The sequence below is a fragment of the Colossoma macropomum genome, unplaced genomic scaffold (assembly GCF_904425465.1).
Source record: "Colossoma macropomum unplaced genomic scaffold, Colossoma_macropomum, whole genome shotgun sequence".
Classification (NCBI taxonomy): Eukaryota; Metazoa; Chordata; class Actinopteri; order Characiformes; family Serrasalmidae; genus Colossoma; species Colossoma macropomum.
In genome coordinates this window covers 41,151,306-41,169,994 of record NW_023494789.1, presented here as the reverse complement: position 1 = coordinate 41,169,994, position 18,689 = coordinate 41,151,306, and the positions used below count along the sequence as shown (strand labels likewise).

The window sequence follows — 18,689 nt, the reverse complement described above, 5'->3', positions numbered from 1 at the left end:
ACTACACTAAATTCCCAAACTGTCATCACCACCGAGTAGCTTTTCAGTCGGCAGCTGAGACAGAAGAACAGCTAAACAACCTGGAATCAGCCAGAAATGAACCCAATACCAATCGCCAAACCAAATGGGCTGTAAGATGCTTTACAGACTGGCTGGAACAAAACAACATTAATACTGATCTGGCAAAAAGTGACAAAACTGAGCTGAACTTAATATTGGGTCAGTTTTATGGCTCAGTCCGTACTTCAGAAGGCGAGGCTTACAGGAGACTGTGCAGCGAGTGAGCAAGCTGCTTGTTAAGGAACTATAATTTGTGGAAGGAACTGCGAACATTAAAACATATTAAACGCCGCGTTCACGGCCCAGTTTATTAATTTATTACTTTATTTATTTAACTGTTGTATGAAAGCAATAGAAACACTCGAGATTGTGTGTTATCGCGAATAACACCATGGCTGTGATGATCTACGGCGACCAAATCACAGCCGTGATGTTATTTCGCGAAAACACACTCCCTCTCGTGTTCTATTGCTTAAATATAGAAGCACAAAAAAGGGTTCTTCTCTGGTTATGTTGTCAAGCTTCATTTGAAGGGGAATTCCACCAATTTTTCAAAAATTCTAAATAATTTAGTCCTTGAGATGTCATTCAGAGTGGTCCGGGGTGAAATGGTTCATTGTAGAGACTCCCATATCTTAACAGTGGTGGTGATAGGAACCAGGAGTTGCGGTATCTACAACACATAGATATTTAATTTATTACTATTAATAAACAGCTAATCTACTACATGTCATCTGAGATGTATTTGTCTTTATTTTAAATCTGATAAACTGAGTTTCCTTGGGGACTATTCTGTCTGATACAGCCTTGCATGTACCTTTAGGCTGAAACTTTATCGCTAAAACTATAATTAAAGAATGTCTTCAAGCAGTGCATTCATAAGCATTTCATCAATTCACGTAATATCTTTCTGCCTTTTAGAGTCAGATGTCTGGTTCCTATTACCACCACTGTGAACAATCCTGACTCTGCAAGTTTCTCTTCGCATTAAACCACACTGAACAACTTTGTTTACGTCTTAACACAGAGCGTTTTGCACAAGTGTTGGAAAATGGGTGGAATTCCCCTTTAATTATTAATAGTGTTGTTTGCTTTTTTTAGCTAAAGGTTCTCATAAAGGTGAGCTAAGAAGTGCAAGCTGAGTAATAAGAAAAGAAATCGAGCCGCGTTCGACATCTACGCCCGATTAGTTTGCCCTATGGTGCATAAACTGAATGAAAATGTGAGATGCTGTAGTGCTTAAGGCTGCGTGGGAAGATGCCCTGCTGATCAGAAGGATCTTGAGATTGAACGAAATTAAGTTCACCGAAATGCGATGTTAGTTCATGCATTTTTCACGGTATGTATAATCTCCGAGTCTGCTTAGTCAAATCTCACCCACAGCTGTATTGTCAGAATATTTAGGGCTATAACAGAACGTACAAAGTTACTCAAGATAAGATCTGTTACCGTGAGGTAAAAACTTGCAGAGTTTTGCAATTGAAAGTAAAGGAAATCTGGTGCGAAATACTCCGCCAGACGGAGTTTCCCCCCCACAGCTCAGCCTACCCACTCTCTTCTATCGCTATTTTTGTCGAAATTTCCTAAACACTAGGGGCAACTAACCTTAACCTCCTTTTTGTAGGAGCTTATCAATACATAACTATTTTCCTCCTTCAAACCTAAACATTGTTTTCCATGTTTTTCAGTGACTCCGATCTTTGTCATTCTCTCTGAAAAGCCTATACTGAACTGCAAAAAGTAATCAATGACCAGTCACTGTGGGCAGATTTCATTAAATTGAGGTGTACATGACTTTTAGAAACAGATGCTGGTAAACTAAAGCTCTGAATGCTGCTGAAGCGCTTTCCGTAGCCTCTAACCAGTGCGTCGTCTCTACCAGAGGAAGCATGCCCTGCAAAAGTGCAGAGTGCAGCTGTTATGACATTATTCTGTTTTGAGTTATCTTCTCATGTAAAGAGGCGTTTTTTTCCCCTGAGAACTCTATACGTGACTCATTACAACGAACTGTGGAACTTTTCTTTTATTGGGGGCAATATTTGCTAAAAGTTGATTAAAGTACATCTTAGGCCATACAAAAAACATATTATGGGCAGGTTATGACGCTTAAAGGGCCCATATAATAGAAAACGGAGACTGAATTTGTCTCACTGTTTTAAATTAAAGTCCGATGTCGTATGTAAACACTATTAAAGTTTCAAAACAGGCGGTTCTCTTCAAGTCATAGTGGTCTTTGTCATCATTAGTATGAAATGCTTTCTTCAGGGCCCGTGGTGTAACACACAACAGCAGCACATTAAAAGCACTACACAGAGTGCAGATACACAACAGTGAGTGTTTTTACCTGCACTTAATAATCCAATAACTGCAGAAAATCAGATTTTGTCTGTAATCTGATATTTGCAGCCGGCCAATAAACTCACAGAAGACGTGACGTAAACGTAATGTAAAACTCAAACTTCATGCTGCAGCTTTTTTAAAAAAACACTGCGTCTTCCTGAAAATATGAACTTACATCATCTAGAAGATGAAGAATATTCAAATCCTTAATTTCGTCAAGAATGTATTTGGTTTCAGCGTCGCTCCAAAAGTGTTTTGCTGCGTCTTACGGCAACACTGCTTGTTTATTTCCGGTATAGCAGTCTGTTTCACACATGTGCAGACTGGAAAATCCAAAAGAAATCAGAGTAAGAGTTTACATGCACTGAGAAATCTGATTACTGAGCCAAAATCTAGCTCTCTTAATCGGATTTCTAGACCTTACTCCAATCTAAGAAATCAGAGGATGCTGTTTACATAACTATTTGAATAATCAGATAACTGCAGAAATCTGATTATGATTGGATTATTGGGCGCATGGAAACACGCTCACTGTGAAACGAGCACTGAACATACAATAAATATAGCAGACAATAAACACTAGATAGGACAAAAAAAGACACTGTCTATATGAATTGGCATCATACGTATGTATATGCAAACATACATATCACCGCAGTGGGGACGAAACCTTGTATCTCCGTTTTTGTCGTTTTTTAGTTTTGACATCATTTAAAAACACCTGTTGTTCTTTATATTGTGTGTAAATTTCATGATGAATGGACCAAAAGAAATGGCCAAATTTGACTTTGAAAGAAGTCTGGTTACACATTAAAAGTAAAGTACGTTTTTTCCTTCTCCTGTAAAGTCACCATTTTAGAGATACAAGGTTTTGTTCCGACAGCAGTGATATATACGCCCAGACTGGCATCAAGCAAGTCAAGTCAAAGTTTATTAACATAGTGCTTTCTACAACAGACATTGTCACAAAGCAGCTTTGCAGAAAAATCCAGGTCGGAGCCCCCATGAGCGTCGCCAATGGCGACAGTGGCAAGGAAAAAGTCTCTAAAAGCAAGAAGAAGAAACCTTGGGAGGAACCAAAAGGGGAACCCATAGGAGACAATAATGGCAGAGAATAAGCTTTGATCATTAGTAAAAGTGTAAGATATGGAAAATGGGGAAAAGCAGGAAAAGCAATGGCTATGATTAAAAAAAGCAGCATGTTAGTGATGAAGGAACCAGTGCAAACATTGTCAACTGTAAACTGTACAGAAAGATTGAGGTCTAATAGCAGATTCAGATAGATTTAAAGAGTGTAAAGTGCAGGTGTGTGTAGGTGTGTGATCAGTCTATGGTAGATGTTGGAAAGGGTCCAGATTAGTCCAGGTGGGAGACATCAGTGCGCTCAGTAATCTAAACGCCTTTCGGATGCAGCGTTTGTGGTAGGAGTTGTTGATACATTCGAGACAGTGAGACAGCTGGTCAGGACGCTCTGTAATAAGGATGGAAGTGGGTGGGTTTGCTCTTTTCACCTTTGGCATGAAGTGAAGTCGCTGCTGGGCTTTCTTGGCTAGGCAGGTGGTGCTGAGGGTCCAGGCGAGGTCATCGGTGATGTGTACCCTGACCTTTTGACTCTGTCCACAGTTGAACCATTGATGTGTAGTGGAGAATGATCATCGCAAATCCTCCTGAAGTCAACATTCATCTCTTTTTTTTTATGAACATTAAGAGATAGAGTGTTGTCTCTGCAAGCTGCTCCACCTCCTCTCTGTTTGCTGAGTTGTCATTGTTGTTGATAAGACACACCACTGTAGTATCATCAGCACAATTTGAGCTGCGCTTCGCATCACTGACATGAGTCAGAAGTGTGAACATCAGGGGAGGTGGGGAGTGCCTGTGTTCAGTGTGGTTGAGGTGGTCTTGCCGATCCTGACAGACTGAAGTCTCCCAAGGCAAGGCAAGTTTATTTATATAGCACCTTTCACACACTGCGGTCATTCAGAGTGCTTTGCAAATGATGACATACAAAAATAATTCAAATGATTATTTAAAGAGTAACCTAAAGTAATGGAGAATAGAAATTCAACACTTGATTAAAACAAGAGATTTTAAAGGAAAAGAATCATTAAAAGTAAAAATCAAATAAAAAAATGAAGCATATTAGGATAAAAGAGTGGCATTACAGGAGAGAAGGGCAGTAGAGCTAACAGTGTTTAAACTGAGCTGAAAGCTGCTCATATAGTAACAATTTCAGCCCAGATTTAAAGTGTCCAGTGTCGGGGCTCTTCTAACGCTCTCTGTTCACTGGTTCCACTTAAGAGCAGCATTGAACGCTGCTTCTCCATGTTTAGTCTTTACCTTCAGCAGGACTAACTGACTAGTTCCTAACAGTGGTGGACAGTAATGAAGTAAATGTAATTCGTTACAGTACTTAAGTAGTTTTTTGTGTATCTTTACTGAAGAATTCCCATTTCGGTGACTTTTTTACTTTCACTCCACCACATTTCAAACTCAAATATCTTACTTTTGACTCCACTACATTATGAGAAATCTGTCGTTCCTTTTGGTTTATGTGTGTATAAAAACGTAACATATCAAAACGAAAGAAGCGTAAAGCAAGAACACCAATCAGGGCACAGCGCGCACTTAGTTTTGAGCTTGTTTTGACCTGTTGGACATACCGACCCAGTGCAAGCATACAGTTCAACGTCAGCGCAACAAATTTTGGGAGAGCCTATTCAACATAAGTGATGAACTAACCTAACTTTGTGTAAACAGACCACAGTATAGAAATATGTACACATATGCAGTTGTGACTGTCATGTTTCTTTTTTCTGAATTTATACAAACACTATTTCATTTTATATTAAACTGGTTTTGGCTAGTTTATGTTTATAAACAGAGACCTACAGATGCAGTTTAGTAAAGGAAAACTCATTTGTGAATCTCTGTTTAAAAGCAAGTTTTTATTAAACTGAAACTTGTAACTAAGTTGCAAATAAATCTTAAACCGAAACTTTGCTTGTTTGTAAAAAGTGATTTCAGAGCCACTCAGTTCTACCTAATGGAAACTGTTTGCCTTCAGTGTTTTGTGTTTATGATAATCTTAAAAGACATCAGCGTCAGACTAATTAATGACATTCTATTAAAAGACTGGTTTACCAAGAGTGACACTGGAGTATTTTCACCTAAATGAGTTAATGAAGCAAGAGTTTTGTTACAAAAATAGTAATAGGACATTAGAATCGTAATTAATCTTTTAGTACTTTTACTTTCAATACTTAAGTATATTTGAAGGCAAATACTTTTGTACTTTTACTCAAGTGTCTCTGTTGTCTAGGAAGTGTCTGTGGATTCTCTGTGCATAGCTGCGCTTTGCCTCTCTGCGGACTGATGCATTTCTGTGGGCTGATGAAAATGGAACTACAATCACCAAAGGGATTTTTGGAGAAAATGGAGCATCATTTGATGAAAAGAACACCTTGCCAACTGTTGGCATGGGAGAGGATCTATTATGCTTTGAGGTTGTGTGGCAGCCAGTAACCCAGGAACCATTGCACAAGCAGATGGAAGAATGGATTCCTAAATATCAGCACATTAAAAAAAACATGATAATGACCATGATATGACAACAACCCCACCATGACAACAATCATGAGTGTACTGAAGCTAATCTTTCCATAACAAGCTTGCGTTAACAAGCCAGCTAATAGTAACAACTGTTAAAACGGATGCTTGCTTCATTGTTAATTCTGGTTTATTGACAGCCCCTAATTTAACACAGAGGTCAGATGAATTTGGAATCCGAGAGATGAAAACTAAGATAGAAGAGGAAACAGAGATGCGGTCTGTGATTAAGACTATAGCTGTAATGGCTATATTTATTTTCAGAGGCTTAGCAAACACACAACAGATAAAACACTCAAATGTATTTAGTAAAGAACCCTAAATAGATAAATAACAAACACACACACACACACACACACACACACACATATATATATATATATATATATATATATATATATATATGTCAATGCATAAAACAATGACATGACAGCTTGAGAAAACATACAAAAGATGTTAAAAATATGTAAATTACACTTTATGACTATGATGTATGAGCTGTTATAGCCATTAAAACAGCACCATATAACATTTGGGGATTTGGAGACCTCTTTGGTGAAAATGTGTAATTAAATGCAAGGTGCAGAGGCACATTTTGCATCGTCAGTTATGCTTCGCACCTCCACAACTGGATGAATCTGGTGATTGCGAGCGCATTGAGAGAGAATTCAAAGAGAACTCAGTCAAAACTTGGTGAAGGGTGCGTCTTCTGAGGATGTGAGTGAATTATCTACTACTGTCATCATAACTTCATCAGTTTAGTGCTGGTTTTGCATTTGAGACCTAAACATCAAGTCAGAGCTTCTTTTTGAGCCTGTGCAGGTGACATTAATATGTAAAGATGTACGACGTGGTCCGGAAAACTCCTGCAAAATCCATCCCGATTCCTCTGACTTTTAAATGATTATTTCAGGCTTTACAAAGAAAAACTGAAGTTAAAGATTCAGAGGAAAATGTGAGAGTCCTCATCAGACTGTCCCCATCAGATAAACAGCACTTAATGCTTTCATCTTTGAGAGGGAGGAGAAAATTAAGCTGCTTCAGATCTGAAATCATCCACAGAATGGAAGCTGTACTAGTGGTACAAAGTGGACATATTAATAGAGGAAAATTGTATTTAATTGTTGAAAGTGGACAGTTGTTGATTGGTTCCATGTAATTGTTGCTTGCACTTAATGGCAATTTTGACTGGAAATAAAAAATAAATAAAGTTTTTTTTAGAAGTAGTGTCCTTTTATTAAAAATACACTACACAGTTATAATACATACTATAGCCTAGCAGTGATTTTAATAGATTGAAGGTTGTACTGCATCACCCATATATATGGATATAGTATCTTATAGGATCCAAATGAGCACTCAATAATTGAACACCTGGTTGAAAATCATATATTAACCATTCCACCCTTCTTTTTCGGTTATTTTGTTTTCTTTTTTTATTTTGTACTGTCTTTTACAGTGAAAAGCCAAATTAGCCTGGTTTACTTTTTAGTGACCCCTTTATTTTAAATGCAGAACATCAAACCATGCCATGCTATGCTTAGATGATGTTTTACAAAAAATGTCACGTCTACTGTTTTTCACTGCAAGGGCTCGATTGTAAAATGCGGTTCTATACATATTTCACTTGTTGTGCTGCTGTTTTGCTCTCTGGTGTCAACCACAGGAAGATGTGATCCCCTTTTGTTGATTTTTGTTCCTCACTTATGTCTCTAAACCTGCTTACTGTCAAAAGTGCTCTACAAATAAATTTGAGTTTAACTGAATTCCATACATTTTGTTATAAGACCCTTCAAACTCTCAGAACTACAAAAGCTGCATATTAGTTGGATGTTATTTTCTGTATAATTCAGGACTAACGTACTGAGGTCTAAAGTCAGTATAGATAAGGTACTTCAATGTGTGACTTAATTCATTTGAAAGCCCTTTTAAAAGTCAACTGTGGGCTCTGCTTATGAATAGAAAAAAAGAAGATTAATTGTCTCACTTACGTGGAGGGGGGGCAGGGGAAAAACCAATAAGAACCTACACGGGAAGGGAAGTGATCATTAACATTTGCATCCTCGCCTGCACGCGCACCTTCTGAAGCGGCAGCGCATGCTCTGCTTCCCCAGCGCTACCATGATCTGCCAGACGTCTCTGCTCCTCTTCAGCTTCATGTGGGTTTTTGTGCTTCAAGACGTTACTGTTGCAATTACGTGTAGAGCAGGTGAGTATAAAATGACCCATTTTGATGTCTTTTAGTTCACCTTTACTGCTCTGGGTTTGGTCTGCTCGTCCTTAGTGAAGTGGCTCTCTTGCAGGTCAGAAGGTCAGCATAGACAGGACGCAGTGTATTAATTGCCCTGAGGGGCAATACCGTTCTAAACCTGGAGACTCTGTGGAGTGTCTGAACTGCAGGCCTTGCGGTAGGTTTATCAGGCTTTTCTATTCAAGCTAACAAATATGCTACAGTTCTCACTGCCTGCATGTCACCATGCTGTGCCTCACTACCTGTGTGGTGCTTGAGGTGGTGTGGGCTGATGTTAAACAGTAGAAATCATCTACATGTCAAATTAGGGGGGAAAGTAGTATTGCACAGACTAATGAACAGCTGCTCTGTGCATTCCTCCAATTAAAAAACAGGTTTTTTTTTTAACATTTATTAATTTATTAACAGGTACCACTACATTTCTACCATATAAGCTAAGCTTTCTTTCAGTGTTGCCACCTTATCGGTGTAAATAATCATCCATTACCATTGTATCATCAGTATCTTGCTGTCTTATGCAATGAAAATGACTGTTTCTGATTGATAAAGTACTGATTCATCTACTAATGCTTAATGGGACTCTTTGAAGCTTAATATTCTCCTGGATTTTGTCACTCTGTGACTAAAAAGGTCATGCTACAGCAGTGAATACGAGGGGAATTTCCACCAATTTCTCAACCTGTATTCATAATTAATTGGTAGAGATGTAAACAAGGTCATTCAGAGTGGTTTAATGCGAAGTTCTAGACAAGCGTACAGACTGTTCACAGTGGTGGTGATAGGAACCAGACATCTGGAGCCTCTAAATCTCGCTCACAGCAATCTACTACATGAAATGGTCAGGAATACACTGCCAGATGCCCAAAACATTGTTTTACAATAGTTTTGGCCTTTAAACCATTCATGATGGAGAGATACAAACAAGGCATTGTAACTTTTTTCCCAATTTTCCACTATTTTACCATCATCAGCATTACATATAAAAGCTCAGAAGGTGGCCACAGTAAATAGAACGGTAGTATTTGTGTTGTAGACATCATGACTCCTGGTGACATCTGGTTCCTATCACCGCCACTGCAAAGAAATCAGAGTCAGTTTCTCCACAATGAATGATTTCCCATCAAACCACCCTGAATGACTTTGTATTTCAACCATAAAACTATGTAGAAATTTTGACAAATTGTTCAAATTCATCTTTAAACAAGCACACAGCTCTTTCTCCATCACTTTCTCTTGCTATGCTAATGCTTTGTCTGCTTTTGCGCTCTTCTTTTAGGAAAGTACAGTATGCAAATTGCTGTCTGCACACCAATCAGCAATGCTCAGTGTAAGTGCTCTGAGGGCTTTACCAATATGGATAAACATCATGAAGTGTGCCGGTGCCAACCAGGATCAGGATTAAAGAACACAGGTAATAACAAATATAATAAATATACCCAATCTAGTATTTTTCCAGTCAGTGGGAATCAAATGTAGCAAAATCAATGGGCCTCATTCATCAGTTTCATTCTAAGTTTTAAGTTTTTTGTTCTTGAGAAAGGTTCTAAGAAAGAGTCTACGTCAGATTCATGACGTGTTCTTAAACCGCAGAACTGTTCTCACCTTTGTGCTCCTGAGTGTGTGTGGGTTCTGTTCTTACCTAAGAACAAACCTGAAATACGACAAAAAACATTGGTGAATATCAAAATCATTGTGCAAACTACAGAATTGGGTTTTAAGAAGGAATTTCTTCTGATGAACAGTTGGTGAATGAGGCCCGATGTTGTTTTAATGAAATGTGTTTGTTTGTTTAAGGAAATGGGAAAGAAATTTGCAAGCCATGCCCACCTGGAACATTTACCAACAAGTATAACAGCTGGTGTGAACCGTGGAAAAAGTATGTTGTCTTGTTTTTTTAAAATATCTCGGTTCTGTGGCCAAGCTCTACTTCCTTTATGTGTTAATCAGCCAGAAGAACTGCAAAACGTATTTCCTTTAATGGGGAGAGACGTTCAGATTTTAGCATACTTTTAAAATGCAATGAAAAAAACTGTGAGTACTGTCAAAAATTGTACTGTACATTTTTGCTCTCCAAAAAAAAAGTAATGTAAATGTACTCTGAAAGGTATGCCAATGGTCTTAATGTGCAGTGGTGACTTTTAAACAGGTTTTAAAGGTAAACTACATGCACTTTCTCAATAGAGAAAGTTTTTGTGCCTTTTCATAACCTAATGTTTTAAAAAATAAAACAAAAAGCCTGGAGTTAAACAAGGTGTACGGAGTAAAATTAAAGCTGCACTATGTACGTTTTGGGGATTTGGAGACCTCTCTGTTGGAAATGTGTAATTGTATCCAACATGTGGAAGAACATTCTGTAATATGGGTTGCGTATTGGACCCCTTGCCCAAGCGGATGAATCTGATTACTGCAAGTGCATTAAAAGAGAATTCAAAGAGAACGCTTTCTTTTTTTCTCTTATCTATTATTGTCATCATACGTTCATCAGTATAATGTCGATTTTGCATTTGAGACCTAAACATTGAGCCAGACCTTCTTTTTTAACCTGTGCATGTGACGTTAATACTCAAGGATTCATGACATGGTCCAAAGAACTTTTCATTTTAGAGTGTTTCTTTTTTCTCCCGACTTAGTAATTCTCCTTCTTTCTATTTTAACAAGAACATCTTACATAGTGCAGCTTTTAAACAAGTAGGATCTAGAACAATTATGTTCTCTAACAGCAGATGCTGAAGATGTTCCCTCGAGAATACCACCCTAGTGACATGAGGTTCCCAGCCCTAGTGACCATGTGTAAAATTTCTGAGAATACACTTCTGTGGTTTCCTTCTTTTCAGGTGTGATCAGGGTGGGGTGGCGACTGCAGGAACTAACATATCTGATGTTGTCTGCAAAAATCAAGCAACACCTGATGAGACAAGAGCAACAACTCCCCCCTCCTCCACTGTCCTAGTGCCCCAGACATCTGCCAACACTTCTACCACGGCTTCAACCACAACACAAACTAGCAAGAGCATCATAACCCCAAGCTCTGGGCCCCTCAACGGCAGGCAGCATGGCCTGTGTAATCTCCCTTTAACTGCTTCTATTGCTATGTTGAAAAAAAGTTTCAGCACCCCTGATCAAATTACATGTTTTGTTGATCTTCTAAATGAAAATAAGTTAAAAAAAAAATTCTTTCTGAATATTTTTATTTATTTATTTGCTTGTTTGTTTGTTTGCTGAGTTTAACTCAGAATGGTATGCTCTATTTTTCTTCCTATCATGTTAAATTCAGCAAATAAACAGTAACTGTGTATTATGTCATTTGATCAGTGGCGGCCAAACTTTTCATTTCCATATTATAGCAACCCACATATTATCTGTAATTATGTTGATGGATAGAATTATGTTCGTTTATTCATACGGAAATTACATACACATTTGAATCAGGCAGATTTACTCTATTTAAGTCACTGCATTTAAAGGGGAATTCCACCATTTTTTCAAAATTCCTGTGGAAATTAGTAGTTGAGAGAAAGTCATTCAGAGTGGTTTGATGTGAAATGGTTCATTACAGAGGAACTTACAGACGTTTCAGATGTCTGATTCCTATAACCACCACTATGAATAGCTCCGTAATCTTCTTTAGAATGGTGCAAACCACTCTGAATAACTTTGTTTACATCTTTACCATTCGATTAATCAGATTTTTTGAAAACATGGTGGAATTCCCCTTCAGTGTTTCACAGTGTAATTTCAAAATTCATGTTCATTCATGTTCTGATTCATGCTGTCGTTTACAGGGGTGGCCGTATCACTGGGCAGCATTCTGGCTTTCATCCTGATACAGTTCGTGATCATCAAGATGAAAATGACCACCTGCTTTCACAAAAATAAGAAAGAGATAGTTCGACAAGGTACGACGACCTCTTGATGTTGATTTTTGGGGTTTTATAGGTGTGTACATATGTATATATATATATATATATAGTATAGGAGAACAAAACAAAAAACACACTTTACAATGGAACCAGACTTTTTTCAAGTCATTTTGGGCTGTTTCTTTTGGTCCATTCATCACAGAATTAACACACTTTGTAAAGGGCAACAGGAACTTTTTAGGAATTTATGCTTAAAACCAAAAACAAAACTGCAGATATGAACTTGCAAAGGACAGTAGACATTTTCAAGTTATGTATATATATGTATGTATGTCTGTATATATATATATATATATATATATATATATAGAGAGAGAGAGAGAGAGAGAGAGAGAGATAGAAAGATAGATATATACATGTCTGTCTTCATTCTCTCTCCCCTGTGCTTTTCCAGACAGTGCATGTACGAAGCCGGTGGAGGAATCTGGAGAGAAGTTCCTTTCCGTCTAATCCCCAAATCATCCTCATATTCACGCTGAAAACATGCGCCAGGCAGTCATTGATGTTCTTTTGATTAAAATCAGCAGTAGGTATCATATACCAGTGTATATGCAGTGTTTTAACTGTATACTTTAAATTGCTTTACCATCTTATGTCATGAAAGAAGGCTGCTGTGCGCACTGTTCCATTACTTGCGGAAACCGAAACCAGTGACATAATCATCAGATATCAGACGCCCCGTCAGCTTAGTTGTCCCAGAACTTTTTTTTGTTGTTGTTGTTGTTGTTTTCTTTCTTAGTTCTAAATCACTGTTCCATCCTACTGTTTCCATTGCAAACTGTTCTGAGGTTAAAGGTGGGCAATATGACAATATTTATTTATTGTTTTTGCGATAAATTACGTCGATTTTGTCAGCATAGCGTGGATATCGTCATTACTCAAGAGGAATTTCACCGATTTCTCAAAACGTCCTCATAATTAAATGGTTAAGAACTAAATGGAGTCATTCAGAGTGTTTTGGTGTGAAATGCTTAGTTCTTACAGAGTCAGAATAGTTCGCAGTGGTGGTGATAGGAACCAGACGTCTGAAGTGTTTAAATGCCTCTAAAAGCTCCCTCACAGAGAGTTATTGTATGAATGCGCTGCTTTGTTTTATGACTGGTTTTAAGGTTTTTTTTTAGACGTTTTTAAATCTTTTTTAAAAGGTGGAAAACTTTTTTGGGGGGATTTTCCACTATTTTACCATTATCAACTATGCATATAAATGGTTAAGTGGTCATTTTGGATAGTAAATAAAATGGCTGTATTTGCACAACCCCTGGTTCCTATTAGCACTGCTGTCCCTGAACCATTGAAATCTCTGAACCATTGAAATCTCTGAACCATTGAAAAATCCCTGAACCATTTCACATCAAACCACTCTGAATGGCTTTGTTTACATCTCAACCACTGAATCATGCAGACCTTATTTTAACAAAAGCTGCTGGAATTTCCCTCGAAAGAACAATTTAATGTTTCATTTCAAAGCGCTTCACTTAGTGCTGTGCAGTATATGAAACACTGAATACAAACCACTATGATCGTTTTTGATCATGTAATTTAAATGTGTTACATTTTTGTTCCAACTTATCAAAGCTCAGAAAAACTAAACATCCTGAAGCATGTCGCGTATCGTGAAACTGTCTTGTCGTGATGTTCTGTTTCTGCCATATGGTTCACCCCTTGCCGAGGGATGGACAGACATGAGCGGACGTTGTCGTTTTTGTATGATGTAGTTATAGTGATTGTGTCTTACAGGCACTGAAGTACCATCAAGAAATGATGGCAGGATATCAGACTGTATATTTTGTATCTTTTATTGTCTCCTTTGTTTTTATTAAGTTTTTTTGTTATGCTTTTATTCTACTTTAATGTCACTATAAATGCCTAAGATGTGTAGCCTTCATTACGACTGCAAATGCATGGAGAAGCACCTTTGAGACCACAGAAGAGGGATGTCAGCGCGGTGAAATGACATTTTGCGGGTGTTTCCGAGGTGCCCTACTGTTCTTTATTGTTCTTCATACACGAAACCAGCCAGTGACTCATGAGCTCCTGAGATAACCAAAACCAAACCTGGATAATGTGAGATTGTTCTCATAGTGTGGGCCCAGCACAACATCTGAGAAGATTTTTCCGTGTTTTTTTTTTATCTTTTATCTTTTATTTCTTTAAACTGACAGTTAGAATGAAAGGCTTTCATTGAAGAACTTTAGCTGAAGAATAAAAAAACTGGGAAGGCCTTTTATTGTTTGTATTTCTTATCACCACTCAGCCAAGCGCTGACTCTACGCCTCTACAGCAAAATGACTTCTGGGGAACAGTGGGTGGCGCAGTGCTCCATAACTACAGGTATTGCCCCCTCCTACAGGGAAATTTTTTTTTTCCCTGAGAGTACGTTCACTTCCTCCCTCTCTCAGAAAGGTAGACGAGTGTGGTCGAAAGAAGGCGATAATGTTTTCAGTGCAGTTTTCCTCCCATGCTTGTTCACGTAATGAAGAATGGCACGTTCTCATGACAAAACGTGAATGAATGTTGGCTTCTTTTACAAGTTTTGAAGACGAGAATACGAAGGAATAGTGAAGAAAATAGTTTTGAAATGCTTGTTTATGACAAGAATGACGTGGATACTGTTAGTGACAATGTCCTGTTTCTTTCTTTAATGTTGTTCATTGCTGAAATATGAAAGCATTCTGAATATTATAAATAAAACTTTGACCTATTTATGGTCAGTCCACATTTTAAAACAACATCTTTTGGTGTCGGAGAAGGCTTTGCTGTCCAGGTCAATTTTAGCCCCCTAACATGCAAACAATCTACTCTTAAAGGTACATTAATGTAGTTAAAGTCCAATTGTGTACCTTAAATGAGTTTTAAAGGGCAGCTACATTCACTTTCCCAGAGGAAAGAGGCATAATTGTACCTTTTCATAACTTTTTTAAGCTACTGAAGACGCATCACCCCAGTGCCAGCATTTGCACCCTGAAATGAGCAGTTTTAAAAGGTTAAGAACATCATAGATCTAGATTTCCTTGACAGCTATAAATAAATCAGGGGGCTTCCGTTGAAACAGGATGTTGAAGTCATTCATATTAGTTTTATAAATGAGTAATTAGCGCTAACACACTGATGGTCCCTTAAATCACTTAGTATTACATACTAAGGCTTATTATTCAGTAACTACAGGGAGTTCTGTTAATAACATACAAATAAACAATCAAATGAAAGAAATGTAAAAATGAATGTTGGTAGACTTGAGTGGATGAACACTCCACAGACATTAATATAATTAGTCATTAAATGTCTGTGAAAAAAGGCCAAGGGCTCATTTATACAGCTTACTCAAAGGGGAATTCCACAGAGTTTTCAAAATTTCTGCACGATGCAGTTTTTGAGATTCAGAACGGTTTGATGTGAAATGATTCAACGTAGAGAAACTTACCGACTCATTTCTTTTACCGACTCAGAAAGGAACCCATAATGCAAATACAGCCATTTTTTCACTATCCAAAACCTCCATTGAACCTACACATGTCTTCAGTACTATTGATAGTTGGTAATGATAAAATGGTTGTAAGTCTTAAAAATGTTTTCTCTGGGTCCTGTTTTGCTCTACAGTGCCCTCTGGATTTTTCAGAATACACTTAATAGAGAAATTCTATCATAAAGCAGTGTCAGCAGGCAGTGTGTTCATAATCATTTCATGTAATAACTTTCTTTGAGGGAACTTTTAGAAGTATTACACTCCAGAAGTCTAGTTTTACCACAATTCTGACTCTATAAGTTTCTCTAGAATGGAGCATTTCATATCCAATCACTCTGAATAACTTTGTTTACATATTTATGATTTAATCAAAAAGTGGCGGTGCAGTGGGTAGCACCGTTGCCTCACAGCAAGAAGGGCCTGGGTTCGATTCCCTGGCTGGGCGGCCAGGGTCCTTTCTGTGTAGAGTTTGCATGTTCTACCTATGTCTGCATGGGTTTCCTCTCACAGTCCAAAGACATGCATTCAGTCCAACTGAACATGCTAAATCGTCCCTAGGTGTGAATTTATATGTCTGTGTGTCTGTCCTGCGATGGACTGGTGACCTGTCCAGGGTGTGTCCTGCTTTCTGTCCCACTGACCACTAGGATCCAGTGACCCAAACGGATAAGTGGGTTAGTAATTGTGTGTTTGTGTGTAAACAAAAGGTGACACTGTACTTTAAATTCCATTCTACAGATCTTATGTTAAGATAAGCTTTCAGCGCTTTGAGTGATTCATAGAATGACAATGGCCGGCAGTGCCACTACAGAATGTTAGTAACAAGTGAGTAAGAAAAGAGTGTAGATTTATGTCTGTTTTGTATCTATTTTTATGTTAAACTCACGTTTTATACACCAATATATTAAGGTGATTTTTCACTTACAGTCATTTTAGGATCCAATCCATGGATGCATGATGCATATTGAGGAGGAATTTACACAAAAGATGTGTTACACACAAGCTCAAGCAGCTCTTGCTCTTAACATCAATCACTTGATGATTGACGTGATGGAAAGAAACTGCGGTCAAGTCCACATTTACTCACACAGTGAATGAAATCTCAGTATCCTTTATTCTGCACGTATTTATGAATCAATTCGTAGTTTCAGATTCCATAGAAAACCGAGTGAAAGCGGTGCTGGATAGAGGTAGTTGAAGCATCTTTCTTTTTTAATGTACTGGATTCACTTTGTTCATTGTTTTTATGGCATTTTTCCATGATGACCTGTTTCATGAATTCAGTAAAAGTTTCTACGTCTACACACTGAACCAAAAAAACTTGAATGACTGGTAGCGCAAGTGAGTAATACCTAGAAATGAAACTAGTAAACTGAACTTCTGTCCCAATGGTTTCCTCTGAGTGGATGTTGAAAAGGCTTTCCTAATGCAGAACAACCAGCCACGAGTATGCACACCACTTCCTCCACACACTTGTTTGCCCGGACGGCGTCACTACTTCCTCTGAAGTTTCAAAGCAGCTCACGCTTTCCTGTATTTTTTCAGAGAACTTGTCGCACAGGTCCCGTCTGAAAAAGGGATATTATTTACCGATAATGCTGCGAATCCATGTCATCCATTCATTTATTCAGATGACAAGCACTGTGCATCAAAAGCAGGAGACATTTCAGACAAGACAATCATGCATACCTGATCTCTTCTGGCACTGTGATCTCATTGTAACTTCAGTCTAGCAAATCTATGCTTGCACATATAGAAGGTCATCTTGCACATCTACTCATATCTTGCATTATCTGGATATGTACGTATCAGTATTCTGTCCCCTGCATCTCATTTATCTACTTCAGACTCACATATGTGAAAATGTGTATAATATCATAGCTTTTTATTTCATAACTATATTACTGTGCATAACTGTACGTTGGAAATGTATATATTGTGTACATGTGTATATATTTAGAGTCTAATATGTATATACACTGATCAGGCATGTATATACCACCTCCTTGTTTTTACACTCATTGTCCATTTTATCAGCTCCACTTACTATATAGGAGCACTTTGTAGTTCTACAATTACAGACTGTAGTCCATCTGTTTCTCTGCATACTTTCTTAGCCCCCTTTTACCCTGTTCTTCAGTAGTCAGGACCCCCACAGACCCTCACAGAGCAGATCCTATTTGGGTGGTGGATCATTCTCAGCACTGCAGTAACACCGACGTGTTGGTGGTGTGTTGGTGTGTGTTGTGCTGGTACGAGTGGATCAGACACAGCAGTGCTGCTGGAGCACAGATACTATTTGAATGATCCACCACTCAAATAGTACCTGCTCTGTGAGGGTCCATGGGGGTCCTGACCACTAAGGAACAGGGTAAAAGGGGGCTAACAAAGTATGCAGAGAAACAGATGGACTACAGTCTGTAACTGTAGAACTACAAAGTGCTCCTATATAGTAAGTGGAGCTGATAAAATGGACAATGAGCGTAGAAACAAGGAGGTGGTCATAATGTTATGCCTGATCAGTGTATACATATATATAATTTTTTTCTTTCTTATGTTTTTTTTGTGTTTTAAGTACTACAAGGGGATTTTCACTCACCTTTGCACCTGTGTAAATGTGATGTGACAATAAAGGTGGTTTGATTTGATTCGATTTGATTTGAATGTGCGCTGTTCAAGTGCTGAGTGACGTGTTGTGGTCCTAGAAATCATTACTACTCATAGCGAAGACCCCAAACCCCCTGCCCCGCCGCCCTGCGACCACTATGACGACACTTTGGCAAGTGATGGAAGTGTGATGAAAGTGTAACATTTTGCTTAGTCACATCACATTAGAGAGCCGGCAGCTGTTGGGGATCAAAGCCGAGCTGAAGTGGGTACGCCCCCCGTGCAGGCACATCTGAGGGGAAGAGTGTGAAAGTGAAAAGAAAGAGACAGTACATGCGTCATAACACCACCCCCTCTCCAAATCATAGCCACACATGCACTACGGTTCACCCTGCTGACATCAAAACCATGGCTTTACATTCTGGTGAATGTTCTTCACTAC

The 18,689-nt window shown here is 38.3% G+C and overlaps 1 protein-coding gene across 1 annotated transcript; it reads left to right on the top strand.

Annotated features, from left to right (window-relative positions):
• Positions 1 to 8,072: 8,072 nt before the first annotated feature.
• si:ch73-361p23.3 (tumor necrosis factor receptor superfamily member 9) lies at positions 8,073 to 14,965 on the top strand. The gene is made up of 7 exons (XM_036569622.1): positions 8,073 to 8,215; positions 8,310 to 8,414; positions 9,534 to 9,668; positions 10,052 to 10,133; positions 11,092 to 11,318; positions 12,040 to 12,153; positions 12,572 to 14,965. Exons 1-7 carry the CDS (start codon positions 8,104 to 8,106, stop codon positions 12,625 to 12,627), a joined length of 831 nt encoding a protein of 276 aa, XP_036425515.1. The 5' UTR covers positions 8,073 to 8,103; the 3' UTR covers positions 12,628 to 14,965.
• Positions 14,966 to 18,689: the final 3,724 nt, after the last annotated feature.